The sequence below is a fragment of the Seriola dumerili genome, unplaced genomic scaffold (assembly GCF_002260705.1).
Source record: "Seriola dumerili isolate Sdu_G_001 unplaced genomic scaffold, Sdu_1.0 BDQW01000120.1, whole genome shotgun sequence".
NCBI lineage: Eukaryota > Metazoa > Chordata > Actinopteri > Carangiformes > Carangidae > Seriola > Seriola dumerili.
Genome location: NW_019174375.1, coordinates 517,272 through 531,613, shown reverse-complemented (window position 1 = coordinate 531,613; position 14,342 = coordinate 517,272). Strand labels below are relative to the sequence as shown.

The following is a 14,342-nucleotide window of genomic DNA, read 5'->3' as shown; positions in this document are numbered from 1 at the left end:
GTAAAAGCTGCGAGCCAATAACTTGCTGTCTTTCTAAGCATGAGGGGGCGGAGCCGAGCAGAAGCATCACAGGTGTTGCCAGTCGATGGCGACCAGCGTCTGATTGGCCTCCTGAGCGTGACCAATGACTTCAGCGACGCCGTGCTGCCGCCACAGACGCTCGATCTTCCTGTAGCGCTCCTGACACAGGTGGAGGGGGTTCCCCCGCCTGCAGGGACACACACAAACAAACAAACAAGTAAACAAATAAATAATCGCAAACACAAATAAAAAATAATAATCATAAAACACATGAACACAAATAAATAAATAGACAAATAAGTAAACAGACACAAAAACCAAATAAAACTAAACAAATAAAACAATAAAAACAAACATTGATTCATGGTGGTGGTTCACGTCCTTCAGCAGAGTTTACGCAACGTAAACAACAACAAAAAGATAAACAACAATGTAAACACATACTTGAGTCCCTGGTCGGTCTCTCCGTAGTCGTCCAGGTAAGGAGGAGGATAGAAACAGCCCTTTGTTTTACCTGCTACAAACAACACCTGACTCTCTCTGACCCTACACACACACACACACACACACACACACACACACACACACACACACACAGAACATTAACAAACACTGTATAACCTGTATTGATTACACAGGATGAGACCAGAGTCCAGGTGTGTTACCTGAGGAAGAGTCCAAGGCCGGCTCCACAGGTGAAGGTGTGGGCGGTGCAGGCTCCTACGTCCTCTCCGTCCACCTCCGTCTGACAGCAGTAACTCTGAGAACACAACATGGAGCCACAGACCAGACACAGGGTGGGAGCACGGGACTTATCTCCACCTGACCGCGGACACCTGCACAGGTAACACACACACACACACACAGGTACGGTTACAGTAGCAGAACACATGATAGTGTCACCATAATATGTGTGTGTGTGTACTGACGTGAAGCTGGATGCCTGGTTGATCAGGACGCTGTAATCTTCCGGCAGCTCAATCAGCCGGTTTGACTCTCTCGGGAACCTGACGATGACTCCGCCCCCCTGCAGTGTCTGTCTCACACCTGGATGACAACACCACCTGGACACACAGACACACACACACACACACACACACACACACACACACACAGTTTCAGTGTTACATCATGGTTGATGGAAGATTTTCAGGTTTGTGCCTTGTTCAGTTCAAGTATGAGAACACTGACAGCACACCTGGCTACACTCTTCAGTGTGTGTGTGTGTGTGTGTGTTACCTGTGTATGAGTGGCTCCAGCAGTGTGTGTTGGCTCTGGTAGAGCTGCAGCAGGTTGGAGGGCAGACTGAGGTAGCTGCACACCGCCTCCCATTGACCAGGACCTGCAACTACAACACACACACACACACACACACACACACACAGAGATGATACTTTGTTCTCATCCTGACTACAGAGAAACACTGAAAACCTGTGACTGTTGATATGTGAATCTGTCATGTTGTGTGTGTGTGTGTGTGTGTGGGTTGTGTTGTTGTTACCCAGCAGGTCAGCAGGTGGCGCTGTAGAGTTCAGGTAGTGGAAGAAGAGGGCGGCGGCTCGAAGGAACGGCAGGATGCCGGTTTTAACACAATGCCACAACTGCCACCCAGAGGACACTTCTGGTAACAAACTGATCCACACACACACACACACACACACACACACACACACACAGTTATTTAATCACAATTAAATTTAAAAATAAATTCATTTAGCAAAAATAAATAATAAAAACTAATATATTTTTCATCAATTATTGATTTCTGAATTACTTTATAATCATGTGTTCGTTTATATATTTATATCCATGTAGAAATAATAGACACAGACATTGATTCAGAGGTTACTGTGTGTGTGTGTGTGTGTGTGTGTGCTCACCTGCCCAGGTGTTTCCTCAGTGTGTCATAGAGCTGACATGTGAACTCCTCCTCCTCTGATCCTGCACTGTCCTGATCCATACACACATCCTCTACATACAGACAGGTGAGACACAGACAGGTGAGACACAGACAGGTGAGACACAGACAGGTGAGACAGACAGGTGAGAGACGGATAGAAACAGACTGCTTCATGTGGATCACCATCATCATCATGTGTATAGAAACTGTAAGTGTGTGTGTGTGTGAGTCACCTGTGGCGGAGGTGAGCAGGATCTGAACCAGGTGAGCCACAGTGACCAGGTGAAGGACGTGGAGGTGGGCTGAGTCAACCACACTGCGTCCTGATTGGTCCAGACTGTGAACCGAGGTGTAGGACAGCACACTGTAAACCTGCAGTGAGAAACGCACAGACAGTTACACCACTTTTATTCTGAAATTCACCTAACCAACCAACCAACCAACCAACCAACCAACCAACCAACCAACCAACTAACTAGATTTAAACTGGATTTAAACCAAAGTTAAACTGGTTTAAACTGGATATAAAGTGATGAAACTCACCAGCAGGTGAAACATATCGATGTCGAGGATACACACAGTGTTTTCCACCTGAGAGTCAGGAACCAGGGCTGAAACACACACACACACACACACACACACACATTTATACAATTGTCAGTGTGTAATAGTAAGTGTATGTGTGTGTGTGTGTACTGTGTCGTGTGTGTGTGTGTGTGTGTGTACTGTGTCGTGTGTTTACCTGCAAACAGTCTGATGAAGTGTGTGTGAATCGTTTTCAGTGGAGCTGCGGTCCAACAGGCCGAACTGAACCTGGTCAGAGAGCTGAGACAGTCGTCCTGCAACACACACATACACACACACCTGAGTTTCACCTGTTCACATTCACAGTCAGTCATTTTACACCTGCGATTAACCTGACAGAAGCTCCGCCTCCGTTCACAGGTACAATATTGAGGGCTGAACGTGAGGCTCCGCCTTACGAGCTTCAACACACCTACACGCTTATCAATTATTGATCAGCTGAAGGTTGATTTTCACTAGCTGATCTGAAGGGACAGTGATGTCATCAAGCTCAGGTAGGCTCATGCCCCACCCCTCGATTCCTCCTGACCAATCAGAATGCTTCTCTCAATAAGCAAAGAGTGTTACCTGTCGACAAGGTAAACTTCCAAACAACGGCTTCTCCTCGTCCATCAGGAGGCGCTCTGCAAAGATAAATACTGTCAGGGTGACCTCTGACCTCTCAGGTGTGTGTATACCTATACTCTGAATGGTGTGTGTAACTCTCAGGTGTGTATATACCTATACTCTGGATGGTGTGTGTAGCTCTCAGGTGTGTGTATACCTATACTCTGAATGGTGTGTGTGTGTAGCTCTCAGGTATGTGTACACCTATACTCTAGTGGTGTGTGTGTGAAGCTCTCAGGTGTGTGTATACCTATACTCTGAATGGTGTGTGTGTGTGTGTAGCTCTCAGGTGTGTGTACACCTATACTCTGGATGGTGTGTGTGTGTGTGTGTGTGTGTGTGTGTGTGTAGCTCTCAGGTGTGTATATACCTATACTCTGGATGGTGTGTGTGTGTAGCTCTCAGGTGTGTGTACACCTATACTCTGGATGGTGAGTGTAGCTCTCAAGTGTGTGTATACCCACACTCTGGATTGTGTGTGTGTGTGTGTGTGTGTGTGTGTAGCTCTCAGGTGTGTATATACCTATACTCTGGATGGTGTGTGTGTGTAGCTCTCAGGTGTGTATATACCTATACTCTGGATGGTGTGTGTGTGTAGCTCTCAGGTAAGTGTATACCTATACTCTGGATGGTGTAGGCGCAGGTGGACCAGCTCAGCACTGGGACTCGGTGGTCCTGCTCATTGGGGTTCACCTTCAGTCCCACCTTGTAGGTCGACATGCTGAAGGTAGTGATCATCTCACTGATGCTGCTGGAGAACGGGTTCCTGAGGGACACAGTGACATCATCATCTGCTGACATCACCCAGGTGTGTTTTCACAGACGTCCTGAGGTACTATTTTTTGTAATAATAATCCATATCAGACTGAGACTGTTTATACGACAGCTGCGACAGAACCAGATCCTGTGGACATAAACTATGATACAGATTATTGATCAGGATCAATAGAAACAGCTGCTGACTCACTGTGGAGTGAAGTCGACTCTGAATCCTTCAGGAACGACAGGCTCCACCCCCTCTGCTGCACCTGAAACACACACACACACACACACACACGTTAACAAGCTAAAGCATATTTGGGTGGGCCTGACTCGGCATGACTCCGCCCCCTAAATTACTGACAGGTGACATACCGTCAGACTGCATCCTGTGGGTGGAGTGTAGTGCTGCTATCTGTTGATTGGTTGTCTTAAGCCACGCCTCCAGACTGGGATGATTGACACTGAGAGAAAAAAGAGAGGAAGCACACCTGTAAGGTAACAAGTGTGAACCTGTAGTCAGGTGTATGTACCTGTGGTCGAGTGTCTGTACCTGTGGTATACTGATTGTTTACCTGTGTTCTGGTTTGTGTGTGTTTGTGTGTGTGTGTGTGTGTGTGTGTGTGTGTGTGTATGTGTGGTAAGGTGAGTGAACCTGAGGTCAAGTGAATGTACCTGTTTTCAGGTAAGTGTGTACCTGTGGTACAGTGTGTGTACCTGTGCCCAGATGAGTGTGTACCTGTGGTCAGGTGTGTGTGCACCTGTGGTCAGATGAGTGTGTACCTGTGGTCAGATGAGTGTGTACCTGTGGTCAGGTGTGTGAGTGTGTGGCAGCAGAGGGATCACAGTGTTGCTCAGACACTCGCAGAGCGGACAAAGAAACTCTCCGTTCTCCACGTCGTAGCTGGTGTGACCTCGAAGACGCTGCTGACGTCTCTGCTCCTTCAACTGCACCGCCTCAAAGTACCTGTACACAGGTGAAAAGCACATTTCTCTTGTCCAGGTGTTGAGTCTGACCCCTGCGCACCTGATGAAACTTTTTCTAAGCTGGTGTTTGGACTATGTGCAGCTGCAGTGTTGTACCTCTGCCAGCAGGTGGCGTGCATGATGTGTCCACAGCTGGCTGTGTGAATCCCCAGAGACAGGTCAGGGTGCATGAACACAGGGTCGTGCCGCTCTGAAACACACATTCACACATCCACCAATCGATTAACCCGTCAACTGTGATTGGTTACTGTCCCGATGATGTCAGAGTGAAGCTCACCGGGGTCGGGTAGGTTGCGGCGGCGGTTTTTGGACAAAACGGTCGACCGCTGGACGAACGCAGCCAGCACCATGGCTCTGCCGTGACCTCTGACCTCCTGCTCCTCCTGACACAGGATACAGGTCACCAACTGACGACGCTCGGCTCCGCCCACCCTCCTGGGACCAACACACACCTGTGAAACACAGGTTGGCACCAAACTGGGAGGACTGGGGGCAAGAGGGAAGAGGGGCAGAATATTTTCAAATTATTATTTCTATATGTTGGTGGTTACTGCAGCAAAAGATGTGTACAGGTGCAGACAGGTGTGTAGAGGTGTGTGTACAGGTGTACCTGTTCTCTGCAGCAGCAGACGTCGACGCCTCCAGCTCCTCCAGACTTTGTTGAAAAAGTTCTTTGTTCTCGTTGATGAAATGTTTCTGCATCTCGGACATCTGAGCCATGATCTTCTCCCTCCGGAGTCGGGCCATCTCCGCCTTCCTCTTCCTCTCCGCCTTGTCCTTGTCTCTCAGCGTCTGCAGGAGACAACAGGTGTTTTACCTCTTCAACCTGCTGACGGTGACGCAGCTCGATGCGTTTCTGAAGTGTGTTTGTGTCTTACCTCCTCCTGTCCTTGTCCCGGGCTGATGGTGATAGTGGACGTGGACGACGTTCGTTCTCTCATTGTTTTGATGTTTGCCACCATCTGCACACAAACAAACAAAACAATAAACGTCTACAGCAGCAACTCAACATGGAGAAGTGCAGGTGATCCATGAGGACGGACTTGTCCTTAGTGATGAAGGTAAAGCGTGGAGATATTTTCAATTAAAACATTTGTCATTAGTTAAAATTAAGTTTAGCATTAAGTTTTTAATTGCTGATAAAAAAACGTAAAACATTTCTTCGTCATCATACTTTCCATGATGAAAGTATTTCAACATGATTTGAGTGAACTGAACCTTTAGTATCAGGTCAGACTGATGCTATTCACATCATGTTAACGTGTATGATCTGTTTTACCTTGAGGATCCAGGTGATCATGTCTTTGTGGACCTCCAGGTGAGGAGCGTTCTGCAGACTCTCTAGCAAGGCCAGGACACTCCCTGAAGTACTGGGAGCTTCACCTGGACCTGAAATCACACACACACACACACACACACACACACACACACACACACACACACACACACACACACACACACACACACACACACACACACACACACACACACACACACACACACGACAAGTCGAAGTTGCAGGATATATGGCCAGTCTCTCGCTCTGTTCCTGAGTTACAGCCTTGAATAATGACCAGAAGTGTCTTTGCAGAACATTATGATGTCACAGTGAAGTTGACCTTTGACCTTTGGCCACCAAATTAAAACAAACAAGTGGAGAAGTGTAAATGTGTGTACTGACGTGTGATCTTGCAGGTGTAGTTGAAGGTGACGTCATCGTCTCCATTGCCGTTCTCCAGCTGCTGCTGCTCCTCCAGCAGAGCCATGCCCACCAGGTGGAGCACCTGTGCGCATACACAGTACACACAGAGAGTACACACAAAGTACACACACAGAGTACATGTTATTTTCTCATCACAGAACCACGGTGTCCCATGAGGAAAACACACTGACAACAAAGTGAGACACAGATTAAACTGAGATCAGTTTCATTAACATTAAAGCTTCAGCGATTATCATCTAATAATATAATAGAAAACAGTCACAGCGACATTTTACTGCACTGAGAACTTTTACTTTTAATTTTCCTGATTTTACTCAAGCACTTTTACTGAAGTTACATTTTAAATGAAGGACTTAAACTTAAAAACAGAGTATTTTTACTCTGGTATTTGTACTTTGACTTAACAACCTTCTTCATCCTGATGAGATTAAATAATGAAATAATGATTATTGTTTAATTTATGTAATTTTTTTTTCTCCCTGACGCCAGAAGCTGCTTGATTCAGGAGATAAAATCTTCGCCTCACCCTCTGCAGCATGGACTCGGTCCAGCCCCCCCCACTGGGCTCCACAGCCCACTGCAGCACGGCGCCCTCTACAGCCAGCAGCACGTCACACTGCAGCAGGTTCACCAGGCTGCCAAACAGAGGACAGAGAGGGGGAGGGGGAGGGGGGGGCAGGGCTGACCAACACACACACACACACACACACACACACACACACACACACACACGACCATAAATAACTGTAATAAACTCCCGATGTGATTGTTAGTGAATGTGATCTAGAGGAGACGTTTCTCTGAGGCTCATGTGGTTCAGTTCCATATCCCAGAGCCTCAGTCTGTGTGTGGTGTGTCACAGGTGACAGGTGTGACACCACACACACCTGTTACTGTAACATTACACTCAAGTGTGTGTGTGAATGTGTAACTGTGTTTACCTGTGTCCTCCCCGTTCTGTCTCCTCAGCTTCCTCTGAGCCTCCTCGGCCTGAAACACACACACACACATCATACATCACACACGGTTACCGTGACAATGAACAGATCAATAACCCAATCGATACCCCGATCAGTGTGTACCTTCGACTGGTCGGCTCTGCTGTAGTGATGGAAGTACAGGTTGAAGTATTTGTTCCACTCAGGACGCAGCTCATACAGACCTCGACCCGTCACACCAGGTTTCCTGTAAACACAGTACAAATACACACAGTACTACAGTCAGTACCACAGTCAGTACTTCAGTCAGTACCACACTACCAAAGCCAATACTATAGTCAGTACTACAGACAGCACTACAATACTACAGTCAGTATTGTAAATACTGTAAATATTATATATATTATATTTCTTCCTGATATTAAACACTATCTAACTTGAGACTTTAAGGTGGACTGGTGATGTTGTTTGTAAAGGTAGAAATGTATTTAAGGTGGAAGTGTGAAGAAAACAGACTGACTTGAATGAAGCGACGCTGTCGATGACTCTCTCCAGACCAGTCTCCTTATTCCCCTGAGAGAGAAAGAGTCAGAGATCACCTGTCTGTACGGACTGAGGGCAGACAGGTAAACAGACACACAGGTAAACACACGGACAGACAAACAGGTACACTGACAGACAAACAGGTAAACAAATAGACAGACAGGTAAACAGACACACAGGTAAACACACGGACAGACAAACAGGTAAACAGAAAGGTAAACAGACAGACAGGTACACTGACAGATAAACGGGTAAACAGACAGACAGAGGGACAGACAGACAGAAAGACAAGTAAACAGACAGACAGGTAAACAGACAGACAGAGAGGTAAACAAACATACAGACGGACAGGTAAACAAACATACAGACAGGTAAACAGACAGACAGACAGACAGACAGACAGACAGGTAAACAGACAGACAGACAGACAGACAGGTAAACAGACAGACAGACAGGTAAACAGACAGACAGACAGGTACACAGACAGGTAAGCAGGTAGGTGTCTCACGTTCTCAGGCAGAGCCTTCACCAGCTCACTGTGAGCCATCGGTCTGATCGACAGTTGATGGATGATTTCTCTTCTGACCTCATCAAAGGGCTCCACCTGTCCAACACCTGCCACGTACCGCTCACCTGAACCACACACACACACACACACACCCTGAGATGTAGATATGACACTGCAGCTACCTGTGTCACCTGTTTAACCTGATTCCTGTTCTCTTAAATAAAACTGAAGCAGCACAGACAGACTCACCGACGACCATGATGATGAGGTGAAGCATCTCCTCGATCAGAGTGTTGTTCTGTTGGACCACGTCCTGTCAACAGACAGCACACCGTCAGTGGTGTCAGTACTGACCTTGTTGGTGTGTTACAGTGTCAGTGGTGTCAGTACTGACCTTATTGGTGTGTTACAGTGTCAGTAGTGTCAGTACTGATCTTATTGGTGTGTTACAGTGTCAGTACTGACCTTGTTGGTGTGTTACAGTGTCAGTAGTGTCAGTACTGACCTTGTTGGCCTCTCTGTATCTCTTCCTGAAGTCTGCGGAGCTGAAAATGTGGACCAGTTCGAATCGACTCAGAACGATCATCAGGAAGTGGTTTGGATCCATCATGGAAGCGCCGGCCTGCATCAGAACACAAACACAGACACAAGAGACTGAATCTACAGACTCATGATGTCACACTACAGGTGGGGTCAGTACAGTCAGTCTCTACCTGCAGCATGATGACGTCTTTGTCGAACATCTCCACTCTGCACTTCACGTTGTGATAATAATAGATCTGAAACACAAACAAGTATTACTGTTGCTGTTCTGGTTACCATGGTGACTCTACACAGCTGCTGATCGCAGTATTGATCACTTCAGTATTGATCATCAGGTATGGACTCACCTGGTTGATCAGCGAGAAACCGTTCCTCCTCCACATCCCAGCATGCACCTGAGCACAGAGGACCAGGCAGCGGAGGGGGAGTTCGATGAGTAGGGGGGGGCTGAGTTCACCCTGAGGAGACACACACACACACACACACTTTAACACTGATGTTTTGATCCAATTGGTTTGAATGTTGTGATCAGGTTTGAAGATGTGAGAAATCATGTTGTTGCTGACCAGAGGAAGTTGTTCAGGGAAACGAGAGGCGACTTCTGTCCTGCTGAGGAGAACATGGAGACCTGGGGGGGGGGGTCGGCTTAATGTCACCTGTCTGAAACGCTACAAATAAAATCTACCACAAAAATGTAGTTTATAAAAACCAGAGTGTGTGTCAGTGTGTGTTTACCTGCCAGCAGCCTGCAGACCGGCAGGTGTATGGACACTTTGTCCTGAGACACCTGGTACCTGAACGTCTCCACAGAGTGACCGGCCAGGCTCAAGCTGATTGGCTGCTCGCCGTCTGGGAGGCCGCTGTGGCAGTGACTGAGCGCGCTCAGACACTTCCTGTAGGCCTCGATCAACACGCGCTCCTGACACACACACACACACACACACACACACACACACACACACACACACACACACACACAGAAACCGAGGTTAGCTGTCAGAAAGCTGCTACTGACAATAACATAAATAATGATTATCAACTCATCTCTCCATTATTTTATTATTGATCAGTTATTGATCAGACAGTGAAAAGTGTCGTTTGACCTTTTAAAGACCAAGAAAACCTGAAAACCTGTTTTCAGCTGGAACAGAGAATCTTTGCTTTATAGGTTAATAAAAACCTGAATAATCGAATTTCAATTATCAAAATGCAGATTAATCTCGTGCCAATCAACCAATCAATTAATTGTTCCTACTCTAATATTGGTAAGATCTATGTTTTCTCCCGCGTCTGTCTGATCTGGATTTTTTACTATGAACTTTTTTCCCCTGACGTCTGGTCTGTGCTGTCGAGTGTTCGCTCGCTTAGTTTCAGTCTAACTCAAAGTGAAGTCACCACTGAAACATCAGTCACGAATCAATAATGTCCGTCACATCGTGTTGTTGGCGTGTGTGTGTGTGTGTGTTGTGTAGCTTTGTGTGTAGACTCACGTCAGCGGAGCACCACTCCTGGATCATGGAGATGATGTGAGTCAGTTTCATCTGCAGAGTGAACGCTGCCTCCCACTCAGGCTCCATCTCTATGTGCTGCCCCACCTGTCTCACCACCGGGTCCATGCCCTGAGACAGACAGACAGACAGACAGACAGACAGACAGACAGACAGACAGACAGACAGACAGACAGACAGACCCGAAGATCAGAGACAGGTTTGTGAATCAGAGACGGACAGGTTCATAAGTCAGAGACAGAGACAGATCCACAGATCAGAGACAGACAGGTCGATAGATCAGAGGCAGACAGACAGGGAGAGAGAGAGACAGGTCCATGGAGCAGAGACAGGTTGTAGCTGTCCAGGTGAACCTCAGGTGTGTATCTCTTTACCTGCATACACTTGAGCAGCTCCAGAAAAGCGTCGAGACCTTCTAGAAACTTCAGTCTGAGCTGATCACTCCACTCAGAGGGACGACTGATCAGGACGTACCTGTACACACAGGCCTGCTTCAACTGGGAGAACTGGTGTATAACTGGTGTATAACTGGTGTATAACTGGTGTATAACTGATCCTCACTTGAGGTCTCCTATGAGGCTCTGGACCCGTCCGAACTTGAAGGCCTGCTGGGCTGTGTAGCGGTCGAACTGGAAGCGCCCCTGCAGGTCTCTGTGACGGAGGTGATCCACAAACGTCCTGATGATGGTGGTCATCAGGTTCTCCTCCACCATCAGCATCCGGGCCTGCAGCGTGCACACGCACACACACACACACACACACAAGCTCCTGATGAAGAACTGACTAGAGGAAGTCGGTGGATTTGGAAACAGCACAAATCAAGTGAAACAAGTTGTTTAAAATGAGATGAGGTCAGGTGATTAGACAGGAAGCTGCAGGTGTAACGACTGACGTGACAGTAACCATTTCATCTCACCTGCGACACAAACAGTCAGACTGAACTCACCAGCGACGGGACGGTGAATATTTGCACTGACAGGTCAGTGATGGAGAACTCACGGTCGTGGTCGTCTTTCACGTAGTCGCTCTGCAATCGTTCATAACTCTACCGGCAGGAGAGAGAGAGACAGGGAGAGAGAGAGAGAGAGAGAGAGACAGAGAGAGAGAGAGGGAGGGAGGGAGAGAGAGAGAGAGAGGTGTGTGTGGAGGTGCAGGGAGGAGGAGGAGGAGTACTCACCATGGTCGGGACAGTGAAGAGCTGAACTGACAATGAGGTCACTGACACCACTCGCTCGTGGTCGTCCTCCATAAAATCTGTCTGGAGGCGTCTGTAGTTCTAGAGGGGGGGGATGACATTCACCTCTGGGTCATAGGTCACTGCTGCCGGGCCGACGCCACCCCCCCCACAAAAAAAAAAAAACCCTCCCCCTACACTGAGTCACGTTGAGGGACAGAGTTTAACCAACCAACCAAAGTCCTGCGATGTATTCGACTCCTCTGAGCCACAAACCATCAGTGGCATTGTGTCACATGTTCCTTCATCACCATCAACAAACACACCGTCCTGCTGCCCCATATACTCACTACAGCACCAAATGTGGATTAATCCACCACAGAAAATAGTCCCCAGCAAATGCTTTAGATATTTCCTCCTGTTTGATTGACAGAAACTACAGTGAGCAGCTGTTTGAGGAAATTACTGAGCTAAGTTTTAAAAATCAAGCTCCACCGTGTTAAACCAAAGTCGGTTGCAAACGTCTCCCCAGTGGAACCAGCTGTGACTGATTTTCATTGCTGTGTTTGAGTAGTTTGTTTAAGTCCTGAATAAATAAAATTACGGCTGCTAAATATCCAAAAAAAGTTATATATTTGGGGAGATATTATGATTTTCAGTTAGAACTTTTGTTGGTCTTGTACCAAACAATCATGTTTCCTTTACATCTGGAGAATGTGATTTGTAGGCCAGGGCGTCTCTGCAGCACTGCAACACTTCATGGTGCTAACAGTGCACTACAATGTTGTGAGGTTTCGATTATATTTCGATTAATTGTGCAGCTTTAAATAAAAACTATCCACTAATTCATAAGAAAAAAAAAAAGGAAATGGAGGAAAGTCTGGACGTAAACTCTGCAGGTTTCCTCTGTGTCTGAACCAGCGGAAGAAAGCAAACTTTAAAGGTGTGTGTGACAGCTGCTCTCACACACACCTGCTCTGTCCTGCTCAGGATAAAACACACCGACTGCAGGTAACAACAACAACAACAACAACAACGCTCACATGTATCAACACAAACTGAGGCAGAAATCACTGTCAGAGCAGATCAGGTGTGTGTTTGTATCTCTACTTCATGTCGGTGTAAAAGTGGATCAGACCCATCAGCTGTGTGATGTGGTGTGATCGAAAGTTCAAAAACCCCTGAGCTGATCATTGAAAACGGCTGATCAGCAACTTTAAGACAGAGGAAGCAAAAACTGATAGATAAAGATCTGATCAGACCACAGACGCTCGATGGATCAGTTGATCAGGTGTGTGTGTTGATCAGGTGTGTTACCTTGGCGAACTGGATGGCAAAGATCTTCTTGTACTTGAGGTCCATGAGGAGGCTGTTCATCAGCAGCTGGTGGTAGATGTTCCTCGCTCCTGAGGACAGAGATCAGGTGAGTCCCTCCATCTTACCTGTGTCACTGACTCAGCTTTATTCATGGAAACAGGTTTTTTTAAGTAGAAAATCCTTTTAATATCATGTAGAATTAGATTTAAAAACCAGTTGGGACCATGTGGCCTAGAAAAACCAAGAACCTCCTGCAGCTCAGACCAAGAACTATAAATATATCATTTTAAAAATTGTTGTAACTCCAGTGGAAACTACACCACAACTATAACGATAGAAACACTGACAGCCAATTAAAATCCATCTGACTTCACAGGTGGGCGGAGCTTGTGTTCTGATCTTTAATAATGTTGTTACTGGGGTCGATACATTGTGTACGTCATGTTCAACACAGAGGTTAAAAAAACCCACAACAACAAATAAAATAACAGTATAAAAATACAAACAGGAAGTGTGTGTGTGTGTGTGTGTGTGTGTGTTACCTTTCCACATCTTGGAGTCGTTCAGCATCAGTCGGTCGACCAGTGAGGAGTTCTCTCCTTCTGGCCCTTTCTGGAGTCCGACCTGACACAGGATCCTCCTCAGACCGTCTGAAACACACCGAGTATACACATCACAACACGCAGCAGCAGCGACACACAGACAAGAGGGATTGTGGGTAACGAAGTCCAGACGTACCAGAGTACTGAATGATCTGTCCCAACCAGGTCAGGGCCTTCAGAGCGAAACACTGATGAGCAACAACAGACGAGTGCATCACCTGAACCCTGAGGGGCTTCGACTGACGACTGGTGTTCCTCTGGGGGAGGTTGNTGGGGGGGGGGGGGGGGGGGGGGGGGATAAAGAAAGACTGTTTAAGAGGTCAATGCACCTCTGTACTGTCCACAAACAATGAGACAACAAGAGCAGACGGAGGCTGAATCCAAAAATGTCCAGACTTCTTTGCCATAACAGGTTCTATAATAATAAAATTAAATTAAATAAAATAAAACCTGATCATAGTAACCACATTGGTCGTCATGTCAACAGTCATGTCATTACGGAGGCAAACACTCACCACTATCACAGACTTGGCCTGTTCGCAGAACTGGAAATCTCCATATCGAACCGACTTCCTGCCCTACACACACACACACACACACACACACACACACACACACACACACACAC

General features: G+C 46.9%; 1 protein-coding gene across 4 annotated transcripts in view; it reads right to left on the bottom strand.

Annotated features, from left to right (window-relative positions):
* ubr2 (ubiquitin protein ligase E3 component n-recognin 2) overlaps positions 1–14,342 on the bottom strand; it is a 20,576-nt gene continuing 6,234 nt past the window's right edge. The window contains exons 7-46 of one of the 4 annotated variants that reach the window (XM_022748159.1): positions 14,230–14,292; positions 13,851–13,971; positions 13,655–13,762; positions 13,113–13,201; positions 11,799–11,897; positions 11,183–11,346; positions 10,996–11,095; positions 10,604–10,732; positions 9,849–10,032; positions 9,680–9,741; positions 9,461–9,571; positions 9,284–9,349; positions 9,076–9,192; positions 8,820–8,883; positions 8,571–8,695; positions 8,040–8,092; positions 7,664–7,766; positions 7,523–7,571; positions 7,108–7,262; positions 6,540–6,642; positions 6,138–6,247; positions 5,737–5,820; positions 5,469–5,650; positions 5,136–5,344; positions 4,955–5,048; positions 4,677–4,838; positions 4,247–4,362; positions 4,080–4,140; positions 3,730–3,878; positions 3,074–3,129; positions 2,664–2,760; positions 2,465–2,532; positions 2,155–2,293; positions 1,902–1,992; positions 1,523–1,653; positions 1,261–1,369; positions 951–1,085; positions 687–857; positions 466–567; positions 1–208 (exon numbers count right to left, since the gene is read on the bottom strand). In XM_022748159.1, the coding sequence (XP_022603880.1) occupies positions 67–208; positions 466–567; positions 687–857; positions 951–1,085; positions 1,261–1,369; positions 1,523–1,653; positions 1,902–1,992; positions 2,155–2,293; positions 2,465–2,532; positions 2,664–2,760; positions 3,074–3,129; positions 3,730–3,878; positions 4,080–4,140; positions 4,247–4,362; positions 4,677–4,838; positions 4,955–5,048; positions 5,136–5,344; positions 5,469–5,650; positions 5,737–5,820; positions 6,138–6,247; positions 6,540–6,642; positions 7,108–7,262; positions 7,523–7,571; positions 7,664–7,766; positions 8,040–8,092; positions 8,571–8,695; positions 8,820–8,883; positions 9,076–9,192; positions 9,284–9,349; positions 9,461–9,571; positions 9,680–9,741; positions 9,849–10,032; positions 10,604–10,732; positions 10,996–11,095; positions 11,183–11,346; positions 11,799–11,897; positions 13,113–13,201; positions 13,655–13,762; positions 13,851–13,971; positions 14,230–14,292 (4,473 nt within the window). In that variant the 3' untranslated portion in view covers positions 1–66. Of the gene's footprint in view, positions 209–465; positions 568–686; positions 858–950; positions 1,086–1,260; positions 1,370–1,522; positions 1,654–1,901; positions 1,993–2,154; positions 2,294–2,464; positions 2,533–2,663; positions 2,761–3,073; positions 3,130–3,729; positions 3,879–4,079; positions 4,141–4,246; positions 4,363–4,676; positions 4,839–4,954; positions 5,049–5,135; positions 5,345–5,468; positions 5,651–5,736; positions 5,821–6,137; positions 6,248–6,539; positions 6,643–7,107; positions 7,263–7,522; positions 7,572–7,663; positions 7,767–8,039; positions 8,093–8,570; positions 8,696–8,819; positions 8,884–9,075; positions 9,193–9,283; positions 9,350–9,460; positions 9,572–9,679; positions 9,742–9,848; positions 10,033–10,603; positions 10,733–10,995; positions 11,096–11,182; positions 11,347–11,567; positions 11,667–11,798; positions 11,898–13,112; positions 13,202–13,654; positions 13,763–13,850; positions 13,972–14,229; positions 14,293–14,342 lie in introns of all 4 variants that reach the window. The other 3 variants (XM_022748160.1, XM_022748158.1, XM_022748161.1) reach the window with 3 other exon arrangements.